Genomic DNA, 25,067 nt, shown 5'->3' on the forward strand with positions numbered 1-25,067 from the left:
TTTGCACCTGAAACGTGAAATATAGTGCTCGTGAATTAGGGTGCTCTCCGTCCATTCTATATCCCTTTTTAAACAAAAAAAAGGAAAACAAAGAAAACAGCCATCTTTAGTTTTTTCTTTTGCTCACAAAAAAAAAAAAACGAAAAAAAAAGGAACAAAAAAAAAAACAAAAAAAAAAACGAGATTTTGGCTAAATTATTTTTTAGGGCAGGAAAATAGAAAACGACTTTAAAATTCATTATACACATGTAGGCGGTGCTGAAATGCTTCTTTTGCTCTGATTGGTCAACCAAATCTGTGGTTGTAATGTAGCCTTCAAAATAATAGTCGTCTGCGAATCAGCGCCCACCTTAGTTTATATGCATAATTACATTATAATAATTAAAAGCTAATTATTATCATTTAGTTATGTATATAAACTAAGTTTATATATGCTGTCATTTGATCAGTTAGCAGGCTTACATTCGTTGCGTATGCATAAACTAAATAACAACGTAAATTAGCAGTATTATTAAACATTTGTCATTAAAATAAGGTCATAGTTTTCTGCCAAAAATACAGGCATTTCCGAGCAGAACCGGGTATGCATGATTGCTTCCGAGAAAGGCCTATATAATAATAGTATTAATAATAATAATATAAAGGGACTAAGCTGAAAAGAAAATGAATCAATGAATATTTATAATAATAATAATAATAATAATTATTATTATTATTATTATTATAATGCCTATAGTTTGCCGCCAAACTTCTTGCTGTTGTGCACCTAATGTTGATAACCATTTCTGAGCAGCACCTGTTTTGCATGCTTGTTTCAGAGCTTCTGTTGGCCTACATAATAATAATAATAATAATAATAATAATAATAATAATAATAATAATAGGTTAATAATAATAATAATAATAATAATAATAATAATAATAATAATAGGTTAATAATAATAATAATAATAATAACTAATATTGTTTACTTAAGTGTTTTTTTATTGTTTAGTTTTTTAAATAGTTGTTAGCAGACCAGAATAAGAACACATTTGGCCCTGGGGCTATAACAAAGGGTTACGTTTGTTTTTATTTTATTTCCTCCTCTTTGAATTATATTTAAACTATATTACATATAGATACACACACACACACACACACACACACACACACACACACACACACACACACACACACACACACACATATGTGTGTATATAAATATTACAGTAAAATATTATTTACTGTCATCATGGCAAAGATAAAATTATTATTAAAACTATTATGTTTAGAAATGTGTTGAAAAAATCTCTCCGTTAAACAGAAATTGGGGAAAAAATAAACAGGGGGGCTAATAATTCTGACTACAACTGTATTATATATATTTTATGTTATATTGAAATATACATAAATATATATACAATGTTTCATTTTTTTAATAAAATGATGTAGAAAAATAAGGGAATAATAGAAGGTAAAAGAAATGTTTTGCTAATAAATAAAGCTTTAAAGTAAGCATTTTCTTTTGACAATCAGTTTGGGACTTCAATCCGTTTTCTGAGAAGGAGGTGGGCCTCGAAGTGAAAAAAGTTGACTACCCCTGCTTTACATCAATGTATTTTGCAACACCAGAAGTCACAAGAGGCACTTTTAAATGCATGTTAATACAATGCACAAACCTGTCTGAAAACAATCCGATACCAGGTAGAAAACTGCATCTAAATGTATGGAATGAATAAAAACTTACTTTCCCCCTAGTCTGTTGATTTTCCTTGATAAATCATGCACCAGGGAAGTGGATAGTGCAGATCTGCTTTAGCGTTTGTTACTTCTGAGTGCCATTAGAACGAGACTTCGGAAATTAAGTCGTTAAAATGGGCTGCTTGGTGCTTTCTCGAACTCAGAGATGCCTCTTTGATGTCCTTGGTGTCTGGACGGAATATTGAGTAAAGCCCCACTAATAAACCTGAGTGAATTTGGAGGGCATGATCTCTGCATTTGAGAGCCCATTTCCAGCTCATAATCATATTCCACAGATTCCTGTCTAAGCTGCTTTGGCTAGATTGGCTTTAAAACACTGGAGGATGCGACATCAGAGAGCAGATTGGCAGACCCGACAGAGCCATAATATGATTAGATAACGTACTAAATACTAGATGAATATTTCAGTTTAATGGATGGTAATTTTTACTAATTCATATCAAAGCAGTTGGTGGAAATAAAGTTGTCTTTCAGCCTCGGTGTCCCATTTATTCAGAATCAAAGCTAAACTCATTATGATGAAGCGGGGTATTCCCAAGGCAAATCTTAGTAAATATAGACGATCCTTTTTTCTTTGTTATGTATGCACATCGCTGTCTTAAGGATCTGCAGATGGAGTCATCTGCAATTCAATCCACCAAGAAAGTGAACTCATCGAGTGATAAAACAATATGGTCTGAAGCATTACATCTCGCCGCAATAGACTTTTCAGCTTCACATTAAACTTGTATGAAGTGTTTGATGACAGAATCAAAACTCTGTGATGATTTACTCAGCCTTTCAAAACCTTAAAGGGACAGTTCACAAAAAAGTTTTACTCTTGACTTGTTCCAAAGCAACTTGAGTTTGTTTTTGTTCTGTTGAACACAAAAGAAGATATTTTGAAGAATGTTGGAGACCTGTGGCCATTGACGTTCATAGTAGAAAAAACAAATACTTTGGATGGTTACAGGTTTCAGCATTCTTTAAAATATCTTCTTTTATGTATTTATAACTGCTTTTAAAAAAAGGGTGATTTGTATTTTTGGGTGAACTATCCCTTTTAAGAAAAAGTTCCTTGCTGCTTTTGCCATTACCTCCGTGCGCTTGATTTGTTCAAAATCATGTTGAGTTGTTTTTCCTTCTGTTGACAACAAAAGAAGGTATTTTGAAGAATGTTTGAGACCTGTAACCATAGACTTCCATAGCATGAAAAAAAAAAAATACTATGGAAGTCAATAGTTACAGATTTCCAACATTCTTCAAAATATCTTCTTTCATGTTCAACAGAATTCAAACTGCTTTTGAAAAAGGTGATTTTTATCTTTTGGGTGAACTATCCCTTTAAGAAAAAGTTCCTTACTGCTTTTTCATTACTTCTATACTCTTGACTTGTTCCAAAGCAGTCTGAGTTGTTATTTTGTTTTGTTGAACACAAAAGATTCTATTTTGAAGAATGTTGGAAAAATGTAACCACTGACTTTCATAGTAGGAAGAACAAATTCTATGGAAGTCAATAGTTACAGATTTCCAACATTCTTCAAAATATCTTCTTTCATGTTCAACAGACTTAAAACTGCTTTGGAAAAAAGGTGATTTTTATTTTTGGGTAAAATATCACTTTAAAAAAAAGTTGCTTGCTGCTTTTGCCAATACGTCCACACTCTTGACTTGTTCCAAAGCAGTTTGAGTTGTTATTTTGTTATTTGTTTTGTTGAACACAAAAGAAGACATTTTGAAGAATGTTGAAAACTTATCACTGACTTTCTTAGTAGAAAAAACAAACACGGTGAAAATCAATGGTTACATGTTACCGACATTTTTCTAATTATCTTATTTTGTGGTCAATAGAACAAAAAATAAATAAATAAATAAATAAATAAAAATAATAATAAAACTTTTGGGTGAACTATACTTTTAAAAAAAGGTTTCTTGCCGCTTTTTACATCCACACTCTTGACTTATTCCAAAGCAGTTTGAGTTTTTATTTAGTTTTTGTTTTGTTGAACACAAAAGGAGATATTTTGAAGAATGTTTAAAACCTGTAACCATTGACATCCATAGCATGAAAAAACAAATACAATGCAAGTCAATAGTTACAGATTTCCAACATTCTTCAAAATATCTTCTTTCATGTTCAACAGAATTAAAACTGCTTTGGAAAAAGGTAGATTTGTAATTTTAAGTGAACTATCCTTTTAAGAAAAAGTTCCTTGCTGCTTTTGCCATTACTTCCACACTCTCAACTTGTTCCAAAGCAGTCTGAGTTGTTATTTTGTTTTTGTTCTGTTGAACACAAAAGAAGATATTTTGAAGAATGTTGAAAACTTGGGGTTAGGGTTATCATTGTCTTTCATAGTAGGAAAAACAAACACGGTGAAATTCGATGGTTACGTTTCCGACATTTTTCAAATTATCTTATTTTGTGGTCAATAGAACAAAAAAATTCAAAATAATAATAATATTTAAAAAAAAAACGTTTGGGTGAACTATACTATTAAGAAAAGGTTTCTTGCTGCTTTTGCAATTACTTCCCACTCTTGACTTACTCCAAAGCAGTTTGAGTTATTTTGTTTTTGTTTTGTTAAACACAAAAAACATATTTTGAAGAATGTTTGAAACCTGTAACCATTGACTTCCATAGTAGTGAAAAACAAATTCTATGGAAGTCAACTGTTACAAGTATTCAACCTTCTTCAAAATACCTTATTTCTTGTTCAACAGTATTAAAACTGCTTTGGAAAAAGGGTAATTTTTATTTTTAGGTGAACTATCCCTTTAAGAAAAAGCTCCTTGCTGATTCTGTCATTACATTTATACTCTGAGTTGTTCTAAAGCAGTTAGAGTTATTTTGTTCTGCCGAAAACAAAATAAGATATTCAGAAGAATGTTGGAAACGTGTAACCATTGACTTCCACTGTATTAAAAAAAAATAATAATAAAAAATAAATAAATAAATAAATAAATAAATATATATATATATATATATATGAAAGTCAATGGTTACAGGTTTTCAACATACTTCAAAATATCTTTATGTTCAACAGACGTCAAACTTCTTTGAAAAAATGGTAATTTGTATTTTGGGGTGAACTATTCCTTTACGAAAACATGCCTTGCTGCTTTTTTTGTCACAAAGTGAAAGTGAATGGTTACCGATTTTAGTCTATTCCTAAAATTGCTTTTTCATAAAACTACACGTATAATATTTTGATATTCTTATTCCCCATTCATTCCCATGTACCGAACAATGCTTCATGAAGATTTACCAAAAACATTTGTTCCAAGACAAAGAGGTTTGAAATGACACGAGTGTGGATAAAAATCACATTTTAGGTGAACTAACCCTTCATTAAGGGCTTTAGTAAAACTGAATGCAAAGTGTACGCAGACTAATCATAGAGCCGCATAACCTTGTAATGTTTGGCATGACTCACAGTCTGAAAGGGTCATTTTCTTTCAGTGCTTCTCAGATTCATTAAGCCCCGAGCGACAGCTGACATGAGTCGAGAATCGATGTGAAAGCATGTAACAAACTATAAATACTAGCCAGGAGCAGACTTGGGTCAATATGATCAGTGTAAACGCAAGTCACTTTACATTCACGGTGGGGATTGAAATGACACTATATTGACAGATAATTATTGAAAGCAAAACTCAGTCTGCGATGCATCTCAGTTTCTTGAAAAGCATCGAACACGAGTTAGTATCAAGGTCAAAATTAAATCAACCTATGCAATAGTGCAGGTTTGTTTAGGTGGAGTCTGAATAAATGATGAACAACCATTCAATTAAAATGACGAACTTAATGTGGTGGGCGACATTGTGGCTCAGTGGTTAGCACTGTCGCCTTACAGCAAGGTCACTGCCAGTCCCGGCCCTGGCCAGTTGGCATTTCTGTGTAGAGTTTGCATGTTCTCCCTGTGTTTTGGTGTGGGTTTCCTTTGGGTGCTCCGGTTTTCCCCCACAGTCCAAACACATGCGGTATAGGTAAATTGAATAAGCTAAATTGGCCGTAGTGTGTGTAAAGGGTGTTTCCCAGTACTGGGTTGCAGCTGGAAGGGCATCCGCAGTGTAAAAGATATGCTAGAATAATTGGTAGTTTATTCCACTGTGTTGACCCCTGATGAATAAATTAACTGCAAACTGCTTTGTTAACTTGGTGAGGTATTAAAGGGATAGTTCCTCCCAAAATTAATATTTACTCACTACTTACAGTACACACCCTCAAGTGGTACCAAACTTTTATTGGTTTCCTTCTTCTGTTGAACCCAAAATAAGCTATTTTGATGAAAGCTAAAATCTGTAACATTTGCATTCATAGTAGGATAAACAAATACTATGGGAGTCAATGGTTACAGGTTTTCAGCATTTCTCAAAATATCTTCTTTAGAGTTCAACAGAAGAAGTTAAATGCTTAAAGGTTTAAAACAATCAAATGTCAATTAAATAATGAAAGAATTACAATTTTTTGAGTGAACTATCACTTGAACTACTGTTTAAGTGTTAAAAAAAGAGCCAAAAACCTGTAACTACTGAGTTCCTAGTGGGAAAATCTATTTCTATGGAAGTCAATGGTTACAGGTTTTTAGCTTTCTTTAAAATATCTTCATTTGAGTTCAACAGAAGAAGGAAACCCATAAAGGTTTCAAACAAGATATTCTTAAGAACGCTAAAAACCTGTAACCATTGACTTTCTAATAGGATAAACAAATACTATGGAAGTCAATGGTTACAGGTTTTCAGCATTTCTCAAAATTTGTTAAGAGTTCAAACAAGTAAATGAAGATTAAATGATGAAAGAATTATCGTTTTTGAGTGAACTGTTCCTTTAACTACTGTTGAAGTGAAAGCCTGAGAACAATTGAAGACTCTAGAATATAAAAGGAGATATTTTAAAGAATATTGAAAACGTGTAACCATTGACTTTTATAGTAGGAAAAACAAAGACTATGGAAGTCACTGGTTCCAGGTTTTCAGCATTTCTCAAAATATCTTCTTTAGAGTTTGAAGGAAGAAGGAAACACATAAAGGTTTAAAACAAGTAAATGGAGATTAAACGATGACAGAATTTTCATTTGAGTGAACTATCCCTTTAACTACTGTTGAAGTTAAAGCATGAGAACAATTAAAGGCTCCAGAACATCACAGAAGACATTTTAAAGAAAGCTAAAAACCTGTAATCTTTGAGTTCCTAGCATGAAAAAAAAAAAAACAAATATTATGGAAGTCAATGGACACAGGTTTTCAACAATTCTCAAAATATCAAAAAGGAAGCGCATAAAGGTTTAAAACAAGTAAATAGAGATTAATCGGTGACAATTGTCTTTATTTTTGGATGAACTGTTCCTTTAACTGTTAAAGTGAAAGCCTGAGAACAATTAAAGACTCTAAAACACAAAAGAAGATATTTTGAAGAAAGCTAAAAACCTGTAACCATTGACTTTCATAGCATTTGTTTCCATTGAGTTTCTAGAAGGAAAATCAAATATTATGGGAGTCAATGGTTACTGGTTTTCAGCATTTCTCAAAATATCTTCTTTAGAGTTCAATAGAAGAATGCAACCTTAAAAGGTTTCAAACAAGTAAATAGTGATCATCATTTCACTATCGATCAGTGAACTGTCCCTTTAACTACTGTTGAAGTGAAAGCCTGAGAGCAATTAAAGACTCTAGAATATAAAAGGAGATACTTTGAAGAAAGCTAAAAAACTTGACTTTCATAAAAGGAAAACAAATACTATGGAAGTCAATGGTTACAGGTTTTTAGCATTTCTCAAAATATCTTCTATAGAGTTCAACAGAAGAAGGAAGCACATAAAGGTTTAAAACAAGTTAATAGAGATTAATTGGAGACAATTTTTATTTTTTATTTTTGAATGAACTGTTCCTTTAACTGTTGAAGTGAAAGCATGAGAACAATTAAAGACTAAAACACAAAAGAAGATATTTTGAAAAAGTTGAAAACCTGTAACCATTGACTTTCATAGCATTTGTTTTTCTTTTAATGAAAGCCAATGGTTACAGGTTTTCAGCTTTTTTTCTAAATATATTCAATAGAGTTTAACAGAAGAAAGGTGATAAACAGTGATTAAATAATGTCAGAATTTTCTTTTTTTCAGTGAACTATCCTTTTAACTTCTGTTAAAGAGAAAGCCTCAGAACAAATATGCTTTTTTCGGGACCCAAACAAGACCAAGGCTGATATTTAGACAAAGATTAAACATTTAGATGCAAGACTTGATATTTAGATTCATGACCACGGTTCATATTTAGGGTGTTTTCATGTGTTCCAGTAGGTATGGTTTGAAATATATACACATGATAATGATATTAATCAAAACAATACCTCTGTAAACACTGCCTGAAATTATGTTTAAAAATAAACTACAAGATAGTTTGTTTGATATGAAATAAATCCAACTCAATACACCAAAAAACCAAGCAAAATCATAATTCATAACTGGAAATGTATGAAATGTAGCAGCGTCTGATACAGCTACAGCAGCACCTCTTTTGTCTTAATACGTTTTGTAATTGCTATTCTCTGCATTTCAAGAAGCCTTGACTGAATGAATACAGAGGCAAATCACTTAATGAGTGAGTCACAGAATCATTTATACGTCTCACCATGGTAACTCAGCACAAAGAAGCCACTTCCACTGAAGTCACTGTGGAACTTGATGAGGATCTGGTTGGATGTGCTGTAGACAGACTCCAGCGCTGTGTTTCCGCTGAACTGACCGATCTGAGGCGAACTCTGGTCTGGACCATCCCTGTAAAATACACAAGTGAACTCATCAATATGTCCAATAGCAGACAGCAGCTCTCAATCTGTGGTTAGCTTCTACTTAATATGATATATAGTCTTAAAAATCATATGAAATTAAAAGAATGCGAATATTGAGATGTTAGTATCAGTATTGTAAGTCTTTTTTTTTAAACACTTTTATTGTTTCAGAAAAATGTGATGCATACATACTGTATTAGTAACCAAATACCAATCAAAGAACACCCACCCCGTCCCGACATTCAAATAGAAAAAAAATAAAATAAAAAAAATGCATTCTCATGCGAGGAAAGTAGTGCATAAACAAATAAATAGAAAATAAAGATTATCAAAAATAACATAAAATAATATTAAAATATAAATAAAATGGCAATTTTGTTAAAAAAATATATATATATAAAAAATAAATACCATTAAAACATTGACATTTCAACATATACATTCCAGTGAAAGTGAAAAGTATATTAAAGTTAGTCATTACAAACAGTGCATAACAGTCACATTGTTTGGGATTACTAAACGGTCAGTCCACTCTTAGGCCCCTAAAACGGCGTTTTAGAATGAAAACGATCCACGTCGAAACTCGCGTTTTACCCAGCGTTTCTGAACTGCTCTCCGTCCACACCAAAACGCTGAAAACCCACATCACGTGACCACACACACTCTTTGGCAAGCGCTGCAGCCCATCTACCCAGATGAGAGCTGTGCTAGTCGGACTTCTCATCAAGCATCTCCCGCTGGATCTAACCTCACTATATTTATTAAACGGGCTATTTCATTCATCTTGTTGTCTTTATCTAACGACATGTTCCCTAACTTTGGTCATTGGAATCTATTACTTGTTCTCAGGTAACGTGTTTTGGCTGAGCGCAAAGATAAGTTAATGATTAATGTAAGCACGTACATTCTGTATATTGACTGATCCCTTGCCTTTATTTCCTGTAATGTATAAACTTATTGTATGTTATACTTTTATAATGGCCATTATCGATTATTAAAACTGATATTCAGCAAAAGAGAGGGTGTGTTTCGTATTTTCACTGAAATTGAAAGAAGGCAGTTGTTATCCGCTCTGTTTTCTTATAAATATCCACACAGTGAAGATGACGCTCATAAATGCAGAACGGCGCCTCAACATTTCTGCTGTCTGTTTAGCTGTTAATATTAAAATGAAAATAGGCAGTTCCTTAAATCATATTTACATTTTATTGTTTAGAAAGTGAAACAACGTAGCTAGAGTGATTTGAATGAAGTTATAAAATATACTGTTCCCTTTGAAGATTTACCCGTGTCCTCGGTATAATCTGCTTTTCCATATCAAACTGAGAAGAAGAGACTGCAGCCTTGATCAAACCTGCGAAGTCTGAACTTACACGGAGAAGATGCAGGACTGAACTGTGTGTGTTAGGCTACTTAATATTGAGGAAAAGCCCCAATCAGAGAGGCGAATGTCTGCAGCCCCGCCTCCATTTTCAGATGTCTCCGTTTTCCATCATCCACACTGAGACAGAGCAGCAGCGTTTCAGAATGAAAACAGCCTCTCCAGCGTTTTCGAAACGCTCCGTTTTCGGCGCTCGAGAACTCCGGCGTAGTGTGGACGGTTGGCGTAACCGTAGCAAAACTTATGCGTTTTCAAACTAAAATGCATTAGTGTAAACGGGGCCTTATTTAAACAATGAAGGTCCCAAATCTTGTAGAGTATGTGCATTTTTTTGTTTGATTGAATAAGTCAACCTTTCCATTGCTATACACGACGACATTTCCTTAATCCAGAGTGACATGCGAAGCGCCTGATTGCCATTCACTGGAAAAGTATTGTAAGTTTTAAGGATACAGCGGGAAAAATAAGTATAGAACGTCAGCATTTTTCTCAGAAAGCATATTTCTAAAGGGGACGCTGACTTGAAATTTTCCCCAGATGTTGGTAACAACCAAAGAATTCCATATATGCGGAGAATAAATCTTGTGGCATTCTGTGGAAGGTGCTCTAGGAGTATGGGGTTAGAGGCGCTCTGTTAGAGGCTGTCTCGTACCTGTATGAACAGAGCAGGCTGGGATGAGAATCAGCACCTTTAAGTTCAAGGCCATGGTGCTCCACTGGAAAAAGTTGGCTTGCCATCTCCAGGTTGGAGGAAAGTTCTTACCCTAGGTGGAGGAGGTCAAGTATCTTGGGTTTTTGTTCATGAGTGAGGGAAGGATGGAGTGTGAGATTGACAGGCGGATCGGTGCAGCGGCTGCAGTAATGCTGTCGATGTATCGGCCCATTGTGGTGAAGAAGGAGCTGAGCGGAAAGGCAAAGCTCTCGATTTACCAGTCAATCAACAGTCCTACTCTCACCTATGGTCATGAGATTTGGGTCAAGACTGAAAGGACAAGATCTCAGGTACTAGCAGCCAAAATGAGTTTCCTTTGCAGGGTGGCAGAGCGCACCCATACAGACAGGGTGAGGAGCTCTGTCATCCGGGAGGAGCTCAGAGTAGAGCCGCTGCTCCTCCACATCGAGATAAGTCAGCTGAGGTGGCTCTGGCATCTGTTTTAGGAGGTGTTCCAGGCATTGAGAGGAGGCCTCGGGGAAGACCTAGGACACGCAGGAGGGACTATATCTCTCGGCTGGCCTGGGAACGTCTCAGCAACCCCTCTAGAGGAGCTGGAGGAAGTGTCTGGGGAGAGGAAAGTCTGAGTTTCTCTCCTGAGACTGCTGCCCCCGCGATCCGCCCCCCGGAAAAGCAGATAAATGAATGAATGAAAAATAAATGTAGCTAGTTTCAATAGTATTCTAGCATCTAACTAGTTTACAAATGAAGTTATGCGTAATAAAATGACATGACACAGGGGAAAAGTATAGAACACATGAAGAAAGAGGTGTAGAAAGGCATGGAATGCCCAGACAGCAGCTGAAATCTCTCAGTAGTTCTTCAGCAACCCTCTGCTCTACCTCAGCTGCTTCAGTACAACATCTACATTAGCAGGAGGACGAAGATAAAACCAGGGTGGACATTTCAGAAAAATCAATGATCCAAAACACAGCCAAGGAGACTGTCAAATGCTTTCAGAGAAAGAAAATCAAGCTGTGGAATGGCCTAGCCTCACCTGACTCGAATCCAATAGAAAATAAAGATCAGATTTAATAGAACCATTAAGATTTAAGCAATTAAAAAACATTATTTTATATATTTTTAGTTTGGCTGCATAAGAGGCCGATCGAATGCGCTTTTTGCGTTAAGAGGGGCATCTGTTGAATGGTTTAATAAAAGCCGCAAGTGTTTTGCACGCCGCTCAACCCAGAGCAGAAGAGTGTGTGTTGTCAGTGAACTTTTAAAGAGCATGGTTCCTGCTACATTCACGCTTCCATGGTGAGGCGCCACACCAAAAAGCATCCCTTCACGGCTACAAAACAGCTTCCCATTCAAAACATTTGGCTATTGTTGTTGTTTTTAATAGCTGGTTATAATCGCACCAAAACGTATTAAAAGGTAAGTGAATATATATATATATATATATACAGTATATATATATATATATATATATATATATATATATATATATATATATATAACAGCGCAAGCTTTTCTGTAACTGTGATGTGCGCTTTTTGTTAAACCCTTTGAGGCTGCGTGCTGACTTACTGACTGACAGGTGCGTGATGCGTGAGGCCAGCAAACACAACGTAGCTTTCAGTTATGATGAACACAGTTTCCATAATTATTCTTTATTTATAGCTAAAGGTCTGTGGCTCTGCATACAGTGACTTTTTGATCTGGAGTTTATAACCGTTTCACTTCAGGACGCATTAATGCTGTTTTAAGTCTATTGGAGACATTCAGAAATATTCCTAGCAATTCTAATAAATGTTGTAGACATACTCACTACATAAAGGCGCTAAATCGCATTTCAGCAGCGTTTATTTGAGGGCGCACCTGAAGATCTGCGCTTGACCAGTGTAAGTTATATATTAAGAGGTTTTGTTCACAGGCAGAGGAAATTGGCGAAATTCTTTTTTCCTTCTCAATTGACCTTATTCTAAAATGCGGAAGTGCGCCTGTTTTTGCGATTGTCTTAGAACTTCCGTTTCAGTCGCCTATGGGAGAAATGACAAGGAATAATAAACGGCAAAAAACGGTCAAACTACTTGCTCTACAAACAAATGTTTGCATGACTATCAGACCAAGTAGAATAATACAACAAGGAAATATCAGTTTGCAACATCAAACAACGAAACGAGCAGTTTTTAATGTCTAAAAATGAATGAAAGTGAATGAGACCGGAAGTCTCGTGCCAAAAAGATTCAAATGGCAGCGCCCGCTCGTCGGTGGAGAATAAGGTCAATATAAAAGGTGTTTTTGAAAAGGAAAAGAAAAACAACAAAACTGTTTACAAAAAGTCAATATATGAGCGCGTTGCCGTTGTCTTTTTATAGTGCAGCGCGCAGACTTGAACTGCGCGCGCGAGAGAGGGGAAACCTTATATCAAGACATAATGTTTAAAATAATGATTTCTATTTAAAAAGTAAAAGGTTTTTGTGATATTATAATAACAGCGGGGTATTAAATAAATGCATATTTTCATTGGAGAGAGCGATTTGAGAAAGTCTGCTATTTTTAATTAATACAAATCAGCAAATCATAAATCAGTATTTTAAAATGCAATATTTAATGTGTCAGACACAAAATAGACACGTCAGTTTTTTTTACTCTATTCAATAATAATTGAATATTAATTTGACCAGTAACCGTTAATATCCGATTAACGAGCCGCGGTCGTCGTAACAAAACTAACCGAAATGAGCATCCCTAATTTTTACACTCTGTTAAAAAACTCACACCTGAGCAGTTCATGTGACTTTTATTTGATGCGTTTGAAAACGCCGTTTCGAAGAACCAAGAAATATGTGCTCATGGATACATATGGCTGCTTTTTTATTATACAAATCAACAGATTTTGAAACAAAGAAGGTACTGATTATTTTAGAAGCACAAAACCCATCTGCAAACTAGCTTACATAAGGAGCAAATGCAGCATATGCATGTTATAAGAGTCATTTTTCACTCTTTTCAGAGCAAACGCGCCTCTATTCTAGGAAAATGAAGCTTATTATACATTCCGCCTTGTTTACAAAACGGCTCAGTTAAAGTTGCTCTGTTACTGTGGGTGGCAAACAGAATTGATTTCAAAGATTTTCAGTTGATCACAGCATGAGTAATTCATTAAATGATGACCAAAAAGTCTTATAAGTGGGCATAAAGACAAACGTTCTGCATTTTAAAGCTTTGTGGGTTTCGCAGTTACACATTCAGTAAATTAAACATTTTTAAGACTCATCTTTATCCTACTTTATCATTTAAATGAGCTTTTAACTCACTGAAATGCGACTTTAACCTATAGTGGCCCAGTAAAAATAATGACAGAGTAAATAAAGTACGTTCTTCATGCTTTAAGACTGATCTCTGCAGCAGTACATCACCGAACGCTGCTTTTATGAGCCATATTATCTGAAATGGGAGCAAAAACAGCAATATCTCCTCTATTATTGACTGCAGGAAAAAGCGGGGAGCACATCTCTAAAGCAGTCTGCGTCTAGTAGTTTATTAAGCTGTCTTTCTGCTGCTTTTACATTAGACCAAGCCAGCGGAAATGCATGAAGTCTTTGTTCTGTACATGAACGATAGAAGTGGACTAATGAACCAGAAGACACTGTTTTATCTAGGTCACATATGATGCATGAGATGGTCACCGGGAGCAGCACACTATGGAGAAACACTGAGGCACGTATGCCAGTTTTTGGGACAGACCGAAGCTCTAGAACATGCAACATATATTCCAGAATGCACAGAGTGAGTAAGACCGAAAAATGCAATAATAATGTAACCGCTCCGTGTGGTGAAAGTGCATTATTTAAAGCCATGGCGAGTGTATGCAGAATGTATTAATAAATAAAAGCGCCCTCTGGAATTTTTTTTCTTGAAACAAGAGGGACATCTGATATGGGAAGTGAACAGATGACATTAATTATTGGATTCATGGTGGGTTTCGTTCGATGCATTATTTCATGTCCCTCGCAAGCGTGTGTCAAAACGATGTGAAGGACAATTAGTCAAAAGCCTCTGCTCTTCCAAACAACCGACTGGCCTGAACTGACTCTGTAAGGACACAAACTCTGCTGCTATTTCTCTCAGAAATCTGTCAGCCGACGTGGTCACACTTTATTTCAGGGTGCGTTCATAAGACTGTCCTTTATAATCATGACATGGCTCATTTTATGCAACTGTTATTAAGTGTCATTCGCTCAGCTATGAAATTTTAAATGGAAAGATGACATTATTTATATGAATTTATTATGTATTTTATTATCTATAAATACATCACAACCTGTTTTTGTCTTTTACCAAGACAACAAAACCTGTCATAAATCTGTCATCAACATGATGTCATGAATTGTAAAACAGCGTCATTAATATATACGTATATAAATATATATACACTCATCGGCCACTTTATTAGGTACACCTTACTTGCCATTTTGCCTTCAGAACTGCCTTAATCCTTCATGGCATAAATTCAACAAGGTACTGAAAATACTCCTTAGAGATTTTGGTCCATATTGACATGATAGCATCAAGCAGTTGCTGCAGATTTGTTGGCTGTACGTCCATGATGCAAGTCTCCCGTTCCAAAGGTGCTCTATTGGTTTTGGATCTGGTGACTGTGGAGGCAGTACAGTGAATTCATTGTCATGTTCAAGAAACCAGTCTGGGATGATTTGCGCTTTAGGAGATGGTGCTTTATCATGCTGGAAGTAGCCATCAGAAGATGGGTACACTGTGGTTATAAAGACATGGACATGGTCAGGAACAAAAGTCAGGTAGGCTGTGGCATTGACACGATGCTCAATTGGTACTTATGGGCCCAAAGTGTGCCAAGAAAATATCCCCCACACCATTACACCACCACCACCAGCCTGAACCATTGACACAAGGCAGGATGGATCCATGCTTTCATGTTGCTGACACCAAATTCTGACCCAACCATCTGAATGTGGCAGCAGAAATCGAGACTCATCAGACCAGGTGAGTTTTTCCAATCTATTGTCTAATTTTGGTGAGCATGTGCAGATTGTAGCCTCAGTTCTTTTCTTAGCTGACAGGATTGGCTCCTGGTGTGGTCTTCTGCTGCTGTAGCTCATCTTCCTCAAGGTTGGACATATTGTGCGTAAGAGATGCTCTTTTGCAGACCTCGATTGTAATGAGTGGTAATTTGAGTTACTGTTGCCTTTCTGTCAGCTGGAACCAGTCTGGCCATTCTCCTCTGACCTCTGGCATCAACAAGGCATTTGCGCCCACAGAACTGCCGCTCACTGGATATTTTCTCTTTGTCACACCATTCTCTGTAAAACCTAGAGATGGTTGTGCCTGAAAATCCCAGTAGGTCAGCAGTTTCTGAAATACTCAGACCAGCCCGTCTGGCACCAACAACCATGCCACGTTCAAAGTCACTTAAATCATGTTTCTTCCCCATTCTGATGCTCGATGTGAACTGCAGCAGATCGTCTTGACCATGTCTACATGCCTCAATGAGTTACTGCCATGTGATCGGCTGAGTAGACATTTACATTAACGAGCAGTTGGACAGATGTACCTAATAAAGTGGCCAGTTAGTATATTTTGACCTCAACAAACAAAGGCACAAGCTGAATTCGCCATTAAAATGCCAATAAATATTAATGATGCTTAAAAAAAAATATTTGACAGTAATGGCACTTTAATTGAGACAGTTTAATGACAATTCATGACACAATTATTATGACCTAATGACGATCATGTTTATGACAGGTTTATAACAGATTTATGACAAGATAAAGTTGTCATGATAAAGTTACATGCCTGTTAGGATGTATTTGTTTATGTCAATTGTCATAACAAACAATGTCATCTTTGCATTTAAAATGACATAACTGAGCAAATGACACTTAATGACTGTTGTCATAAGTGTGCAGAAAATCTCATTCATGTGTCGTGTCATGATTATAAAAGTTTCACGGCAGTCTTATGAACATTCCCTTTAAGTAAAGTAAAGTTTTACCGCAGACGTTAACAACATTTCATGTTGTGCCCCCCCCAAAAAATAAGAAAAAAAGCATTATGATGTACTTAGCAACTTTTTCCTCAAAAAACTTAAGTCTAAAATCAGTATTGTTGTTTAATTATTCCTCGTACTCATCCAGCTAAACCTCTAAATATACTTCTTGTTTGAAGACACACTCCCTTTGGAGACTAAAGCACCAAAACAAATGGGTTTAATTTCCAAGAGGAGACCAAAAGCAGTAGCTACAGAAAGCAAACACACTGAAGTATGCCTAATTAGCAAATTCTTCTCTTGAAAGGTTAAAGAAACAAAACTCGCAATGGAATTTATGCACAAACGATAAAGAAAGTCAGAACCAGAAACTTTCCAGCAAGATAATTAAGACAAGTTTAAATGTTTTTGTATAATTTATGAAAGAAATAACTAATATTTATTTATCATTCATTCATTTTCCTTAAGCTTAATCCCTTTATTCATCAGAGGTTGCCACAGCAGAATGAACCGTCAACTATTCCAGCATATTTTTCATAGTGGATGCCCTTCCAGCTGCAACCCAGTACTGGGAAACACCCATATGCACTACGGCTAATTTAGTTTATCCAATTCACCTATAGCGCATGTTTTTGGACTTGTGGGGGATACCAGAACACCCTGAAGAAACCCATGCCAACACAGGGAGAACATGCAAACTCCACACAGAAATGTCAACAGGCCCAGCCGGGACTCAAACCAGCGATCCTCTTGCTATGAGGCGACATTGCTAACCACTGAGCCACTGTGTTGCGCCTATTTATTCATATAAATATATATATATATATATATATATATATATATATATATATATATATATATATATATATATATATATATATATACATATATATACATACAGCTTTTGTGTAAACACATGTACTAAAAGTAATGCTATTTTATAGTAGATGATATTTTAACAGTCAGTTCTTCAATTGTTTTATGGGCTTAACAAGATAGTTCGCCCAAAAAAAAAAAAAAAAAAAAAAAAATTACTCATTATTTACTTAACCTCAAGTGATTATAAACATTTAAGACTTTCTTTCTTCTGTTAAAACAAAGATATTTTGGGGGGAAAAAAAAGCTGAAAACCTGTAACCATTGACTTCCATAGTATTTGATTTTCTTGCTACGATTTCTTTTCAACTTTTTGTATTGAACAGAAGAAAGAAACTCTTAAAGGTTTTAAACAAGTTGAGGGCAAAAGAAATATTGACAGAATTGTGGGTGAACTATACCTGTTTATTACACAATATCTAATTATTTATTACACAATATATTATTTCCAACGACTAAAATGTCAATGCAAGTCAATTCTTAAATTGCAGAGTGTAAATTTAAACATAAAAAAATCAACAAGCAGAGATATATATCCCATAATGCAATACATAACCACAAATCTACAAGATGTAAGAAGCCTTTGGTGTCAACAGAATGTGTCTGTAAAGTTTCAACTCAAAATAGAAGATTTCCTCCAGAATCTACCCATTTTTATGACTGAGTGTTTTTGTAGCCTGTGCCTTTAAATGCAAATGAGCTGCTTCTCATTTGCATTTAAGCTGCCCACCGTTCTGCTTCTTCTGCGTTACATCGGATAAACAGCAGTCAGTGACTCATCCGACAGACTCGGATGAAGCTGAAATACAGCTCATTAGCCAAAAATACCAAGTAAGTTTATTTCATGTATTTGTGGTGGAGTTTATTCAAGCCTTTCTGATATGATGAGTCACACAAATGCGCCATGCGGCCGTGGTGATTATAGCGGTTATGAATTAGATAGCGATTTTCTTTATTACAAAAATGCTCTGTTTTTAAAACTTCTTAAATTTATAAAACTTATAAAAATCTCAGAGACGTAAAACAGATATGTTAATCTCAGTGTGTATTCATGGTATCATAGAAACATGGCGCCTGTCAATCAATTCGGTGGGCGGGAATCACAATGCTATTTTAAGGTCAGGAAATCAATAAAAGGCAATTGTTGTGTTTCTATCACTCCAATAAACTATACCTGCACAGAGTAGAGCTGCACAATTCTGGCTAAAATGAGAATCGCGATTTTTTTGCTTAAAATAAAGATCACAATTTTCTCATGATTCTGTAGATGTAAAACAAAGGTATGGTAAAAACAAACATATGGTAAAAGATCGATAACAATATTATGTGTAGGTCTACTGGTATAATTCTATTCTACTAGGTAATAATTCTGATGTTTAATTATTATGTTTGAGATTTAAGCTTGCAATCTGTCATTGACAACATTATTAGACAATTTTAATCACTGGTAAAATCAGACATTTGCCATTATCAGATTATATTCAACAATATATAGGCTAGAGTAGTTATACTGACACTGTAAACATTTATTTTCATGCAAAACTGTGTGTTTGCTTTGAAAGAAAAAACATATCAAATTCTTGTCGTATTCATAACTTTAAAATGCGATTTGATCATTTAAATGAAGTGCACACTTTCAGTTTCATTTTGACTGCTACGTGCTTGTTCATACTTCACGCGCGGCTCCCAAACGATCACTCTGTGCCACAAACTGAATATTTACATCTCTATTACCTGTTACTCACAACATATGCAGGTTCTGTTCACTAAAGTAGACGCACGCGTCTATCATTAAGTATAGCGTGTACGCACCCTATCTGTGATAACAGCTCACGTCACGTGTGATTTCCCGGCCGCGAAAACATCATTTTATGAAGACAAAAATGACATTTGTAGGTGAATTATACCTTATAAATACAGTATGTGACTCATTGAACATCATTTGGAGGTGTCCATGTCACTGAGCAACGTATGTGAAACAATGAAAAGACTCGTGCAGCCGCATTTTCTTCTCTCCTGAACTTGAAAATATGATTGACAGAATCGTAAAAATGCTGGATTAAGATCGTCTAGGGGGTCAAATCAAGACCGCGATCTTTTTTCAATTAATTGTGCAGCTCTAACACAGAGTTCTGTCCAAAGCAACACAGGCTCATTCTGAAAACGTAGTCCCGTGAACGTTTCTAGAGACTGCAAATGATCTAGCTGGAGGTACGTATGGCTGCATTTCGTTTATTAGGAGGGCTTTCCCGCCGCAACCAGTTTGTCCAGTTAGCTCGTCGTGTACGTCGGCGGACTTGAGACGCAGAGAGGAGCTGAGCACGACGACCGGGTTCTAGTCCGGGGAAAATTGGTTCCAGAAATCAGACAAAAACAGAATCCAAAAATAAAAAAAGAAGTGAACAACAGGTTGAGAATGTGGTCAAATCCGAAAACGTGGTAAAAATCAGAGGAGGGCTTTTCTTTTTCTGGACGGCTTTTGTAAATTGTTGGTTGGGTTTAGGGAAGTAAGCGGGTAGGTGGGTCAATCGGTAAAACTAGTTGGGTTTAGGGAAGGAGGATGGTGGGTCTGTCGATTGGCCGGTCGCGCAGTCAATCATTCAGTCATTCAGACAGACGGTCGTTCGACGGCGGCCTCTGGCGGGTTTACGCAAGAAGTGTGAACGGCACTTGCGAGAGACATTTGAGGTACAAAATAGCGCACACAGCAGCCTCTCATGGATTCGCAAAAACAAAAACTGCAAAAATACGTACCTCCCGGGATATATTTCGCGGTTTCCAGAACAACCACGGGACTACGTTTTCAGAATGAGCCTGGGTTGGTCCACACAGCTTACAAAAGTTCATTTTCATCACAGGTGCCGTTTAATAAACATATTTGTAGTGTAAAATAAAGAAACTTAAGGGAACAACTCTATTTGGAAAGACTTTTTAACAAGACTTTTTCAAGCTCAAACTGTGACTAAAGCAAGTTTAAAGTGTAAGAAGCGTAACAGATCTCCTTTAAATCAGCACCTGTATCTAATAAGCAATTCAGTGGCAGCAAACAAGACAAGCCAAAGTCAAACAAAGCTTTTAAAAACACCACATTAGGGAAGCCTGAAACAAAGCTGAATTTAATCCCTATAATTGTTACCTGACTAGAAAACCTGAGCAAAGGCAATTTATATAACTGCTTTTTTTTTTTTCTCGAAACACTGAGATGCCTAACCAAGCAAATGAGGTGACAGCAAGTCCTAAAATTGATTTTGGGGGGAAATTTAGAGGATGATTTCCTTCCACAGTTTGGAGCAAGCGTGCACCGGGGCTTTCCAAAGGACTGCAGGCTGTTTCTGCACACAAGAGCGAGTGTGTCTTACATTCAAGGACGTTCGGAGAGTGGTCACTAAAGGCTCATTCATCTACATGTGCAGTCCCATCTCTCTTACTTCCGCAGTGCTATTATTATTGATCACACGCTGATGAGCATTAACTGATTCCAAATAAGGTCATCAGCACATATTTTCGAGACTCCTATGAGAGAGAGAGCGCAGGGTTTCAAGTCAAATCTAAGACGTTTTAAGACCTTTTTAAGGCCATCAAGAGTGAGATTTCAGACATATATAGGGCTAAACACTAAAAATTATTAAATAGTCCAGCAAGAAAAAAATAATTACTTACTAATTCATTATTTCTGAGCCACATATTTTAAATAATGTGTCAAAACAAGCAGGGCCTAGTTTAATACATACTATTTTTTCATTCATTCATTAATTTCCCTTTGTCTTAGTCTCCATTACAGAGGTCACCACAACGGAATGAACCGCCAACTATTTCAGCATATGTTTTATGCAGCGAATGCCCTTCCGGCCACAACCCAGTACTGGGAAACAACCTTACACACTCATTCACACGACGCTCATACACTATGGCCAATATAGTCAACCCAGGCTCATTCTGAAGACGTAGTCCCGTGGACGTTTCTGCAGACCGCGAAATACAAAGCAGGAGGTACGTGTGTACGCATTTCATTTCTTTTTTAAGCAAATGCTACGGGGCGATGTGACGTCATTCCTTTCGGCGCTTGCCAGCCGGCTGCTCACCTCCATGTGGAGGGCTTTCCCACCGCAACCAGTTTGTCCGGTTAGCTCGTCGTGTACGTCGGCGGACTTGAGGCGCAGAGAGGAGCTGAGCACGACGATGACCGGGTTTGAGTCTGGGAGGAGCGGTTCCACAAATCAGGTAAGAAAACAAAAACAAAATCCAAAAATAAAGCGAACAAGTTCATTACAGGGTGAGAATGTGGTCAAAATCCGAAAACGTGGTAAAAATCAAAGACAGCTTTTGTAAATCGTCGTTGGTTGGGTTTAGGGAAGGAGGAGGGTGGGTCAGCCGATTGGCCGGTCGCACGGTCAATCATTCTGTCATTCAGACAGACGGAAGGTTGTCGACAGCGGACTCTAGTGGGTTTACGGGCGCGAACGGCACTCGTGAGAGACGTTTAAGATGCGAAAAAGTGCTCATTTTTTGCGGTCTACAGAAACGTCCACCGGACTACGTTTTCAGAATGAGCCTGGGTTGAATTTAGTTCATCCATTTCAACTTGGACTGTGGGGGAAACCGGAGCACCTGCAGGAAACCCATGGCAACACGGGGAATACATGCAAACTCCACACAGAAATGCCAACTAGCCCAACTGTACTCAAACCAGCGACCTTCTTCCAGTGAGGTGACAGTGCTAACCACTGAGCCAACAAGCCTTTTAAGAATTAAGACCTCACAGATAACCTGAGAGAGAGAGAGAGAGAGTTTACCAAACAGTGATGTAGTCGTAGATGGGTTCAGTGCTGAGCACAGTGAAGTTGATATAGATGCCGTTTCCAGGAGGCACTCGGACGCTCCAGACGCAGTCCTGGAAATTGGGGTATTCGGCTGGGTGTCCCGGAGAGAAGATGGTGCCATTCATGGAGGTGATGTTTCCACCGCATAGAGCTTGTACAGAGGCAGAAAACAAAATAATGTTAGGTTTTTTGGTGTATATAGGCCATTTGAGTGTACATAGATACACATTTATTTTGGTCAGAAGGAAAATGAACAGTTCTTTGTGATAATATGTTCAAGTAAAGAGTTACAGGCAACTATTTATTCATTTTCCTCCAGTTTAGTCCCTTTATTCATCAGGGGTCGCCACAGTGGAATGAACCGCTAACTATTCCAGTATATGTATTACACAGCGGTTGCCCTTCCAGCTGCAGCCCACTGGGAAACACCCATACACCCTCACACTCATAGACCACGACCAATTTAGTTTATTAAATTCATCTACAGCACATATGTTTGGACTGTGGGAGAAACCGGAGCATCCAGAGGAATCCTACACGAACACAAGAAGACAAGGCAAACTCCACACATATGCCAACTGGCCTAGCCGAGCCTCGAACCACAGTTCGTGCTAACCACTGAGCCACCTTGTCCAGGCAACTACAATTTAGTGTTTTTTGTTAGAATTATATACAGTTGAAGTCAGAATTATTAGCCCCCCTGAATTATTAGCACCCCTGTTTATTTTTTTCTCCAATTTCTGTTTAATGGAGGGAAGATTTTTTTCAAAACATTTTTAAGCATAATAGTTTTAAAAACCTAATTCTAATAACTGATTTATTTTATAATTGCCATGATGACAGTAAATAATATTTTACGTGATATTTTTCAAGACACTTCTGTACAGCTTAAAGTGACATTTAAAGGCTTAACTAGGTTAATAAGGTGAACTAGGCAGGTTAGGGTAATTAGGCAAGCGATGTTTTTTTCTGTAGACAATCGAAAAAAAAATTAGCTTAAAGGGGCTAATAATTTTGTCCCAAAAATGGTTTAAAAAAAATAAAAAACTACTTTTATTTTAGCCGAAATAAAACAAATAAGACTTTCTCCAGAAGAAAAAACATTATTAGACATACTGTGAAAATTTCCTTGCTCTGTTAAACATATTTTGGGAAATATTTAAAAATGAGAAAATAATTCAAAGGGGGACTAATAATTCTGAATTCAACTGTATATATATTTTTTTATTTTATATAAGGTTATTTTACATAATGCCACTGAATACTGAAAACTTTTTTTTATTAATATGAAGAGGGTGTTTCTATTGAGGCAAACTTCTTGAATATTTATTACTGTAAATATTTGCATTTAATATAATTCAGTTTTGCTGTTTATTTAGAACAAAGCAGCACCATGAATATTGTACTAATTTGAATATGCTTTTAAAAAAACATAGCTAGTAAGTGAAATGATTTTCTCAAGAATCTCTGACTCTGATTCAATGAATGGACCACTTTGTCATTTGACATTTTTCATATGCAAAAATGTTTTGGTAAAATATTTCTAGGCAAACCTTGTGGCTATTAAATATTTACTATTACTATGTTTTCTCCACTTACTATAATACATTATTAAAATTACTATTAATCATAAAATGTCGGAAAACAAGTAGCCATTGACATCCATAGTATGGATATCTTGCTATGGATGTCAATAGCCCCTTTCACACATACAGACCTTTCCGGAAAATTACCGGCAATTTTCCGGAAAGGTGTGTATGTGTGAACAGGTCCTTTTTGAAAATACCGGTAAATTCGTTCTGGCTATTTTCCGGAAAGAGAAGTTGTAACATTACTGGTAATTTGCTGGAATGCTGCGCTGTGTAAACGCAGAAGGAAGATTGCCGGAAAGAGCGCGTGCACGTCTAGAACGTGCTGACGTGAGACGTCTGCTTTAGCCAATCCGAACAGTCAGACGCATTCACGTCCGTGCGGTTTATGAGAATAAAAGCCTTTGAATATTTTTCCAGACACATTTAGCTGCTAGAAATTAGTCAGATAACGTTTATATGTTCTTCTTAATGCCAACCGTGTAAATAATCATCGATGAGATGCTTATGATAAGCCGCTGTTTGTTTACCTTCAAGCTTTGCGTGTGCCCATGAAACAGCTGTGAGCGTTAGCACACACATATTATGAACATCTCGACACGCGAAAGTGATCCTCCATATGTTTTCATTGAAGTTGTTCACAATACTGATCATCCACAGAGTTTGTGATGTAGTCAAATGTTTACAAATACAAGCGCAGCCGTTTAGAGCTCATTTGTGGTGAATGATGTCAGAATTTACCGGTATTTTGGAATGGATGTAGGAACAATCTTTTCTGGAAAAATTCCGTAACGTCCTCGCCTGTGAACAGCGCTTTCTTAAATTTACCGGTAAAGTCGTTCCGGAAATTTTCCAGATATTTACCGGTATCACTGTGTGAAAGGGGCTAATGGCTACTGGTTTCCAACATTCTTTAAAACATCTTCCTTTGTGTTTAACAGAAAACGAAAAACTTATGATGTTTTGGAACCACCTTAAGGTGATGAACTACATTTTTTCAACTTTCCCTTTAAGAAAAACTACAATCAAAAATATATTTTTTGCTAATGTTCAAAATGCCTATATAAAATGAGCTGAATCAACACAATAATTTAGGTTTTTTTGGAGACAACTTAATTGTTTTAAGTTTTAATACATTTAAATTAGTAAAAACCAAGTAAGTTAACTAAATTTGTGTTGGAATAATATGAAACAAGTGTG

General features: G+C 36.4%; 2 protein-coding genes across 19 annotated transcripts in view; both read right to left on the minus strand.

Moving 5' to 3' along the window:
- The window catches only part of ppt1 (palmitoyl-protein thioesterase 1 (ceroid-lipofuscinosis, neuronal 1, infantile)), an 847,627-nt gene that overhangs the window by 605,529 nt on the left and 217,031 nt on the right, over window positions 1-25,067 (minus strand). The gene's annotated exons all lie outside the window — the stretch shown is intronic.
- The window catches only part of csmd3b (CUB and Sushi multiple domains 3b), a 1,026,877-nt gene that overhangs the window by 213,680 nt on the left and 788,130 nt on the right, over window positions 1-25,067 (minus strand). For all 18 annotated transcript variants that reach the window (XR_015517226.2, XR_015517225.2, XM_087296029.2 and 15 more), the window contains 2 exons: window positions 22,252-22,429; window positions 8,353-8,498 (listed from right to left, as the gene is read on the minus strand). Coding sequence is in view for 16 of the 18 variants with exons in the window: in XM_087296029.2 (XP_087152155.1) it covers window positions 8,353-8,498; window positions 22,252-22,429 (324 nt within the window). In the remaining 2 variants the exon portion in view is untranslated. The remainder of the gene's footprint in view (window positions 1-8,352; window positions 8,499-22,251; window positions 22,430-25,067) is intronic.

Source organism: Danio rerio, chromosome 19 (genome assembly GCF_052040795.2).
Source record: "Danio rerio strain M-AB ecotype USA chromosome 19, GRCz13ab, whole genome shotgun sequence".
Classification (NCBI taxonomy): domain Eukaryota; kingdom Metazoa; phylum Chordata; class Actinopteri; order Cypriniformes; family Danionidae; genus Danio; species Danio rerio.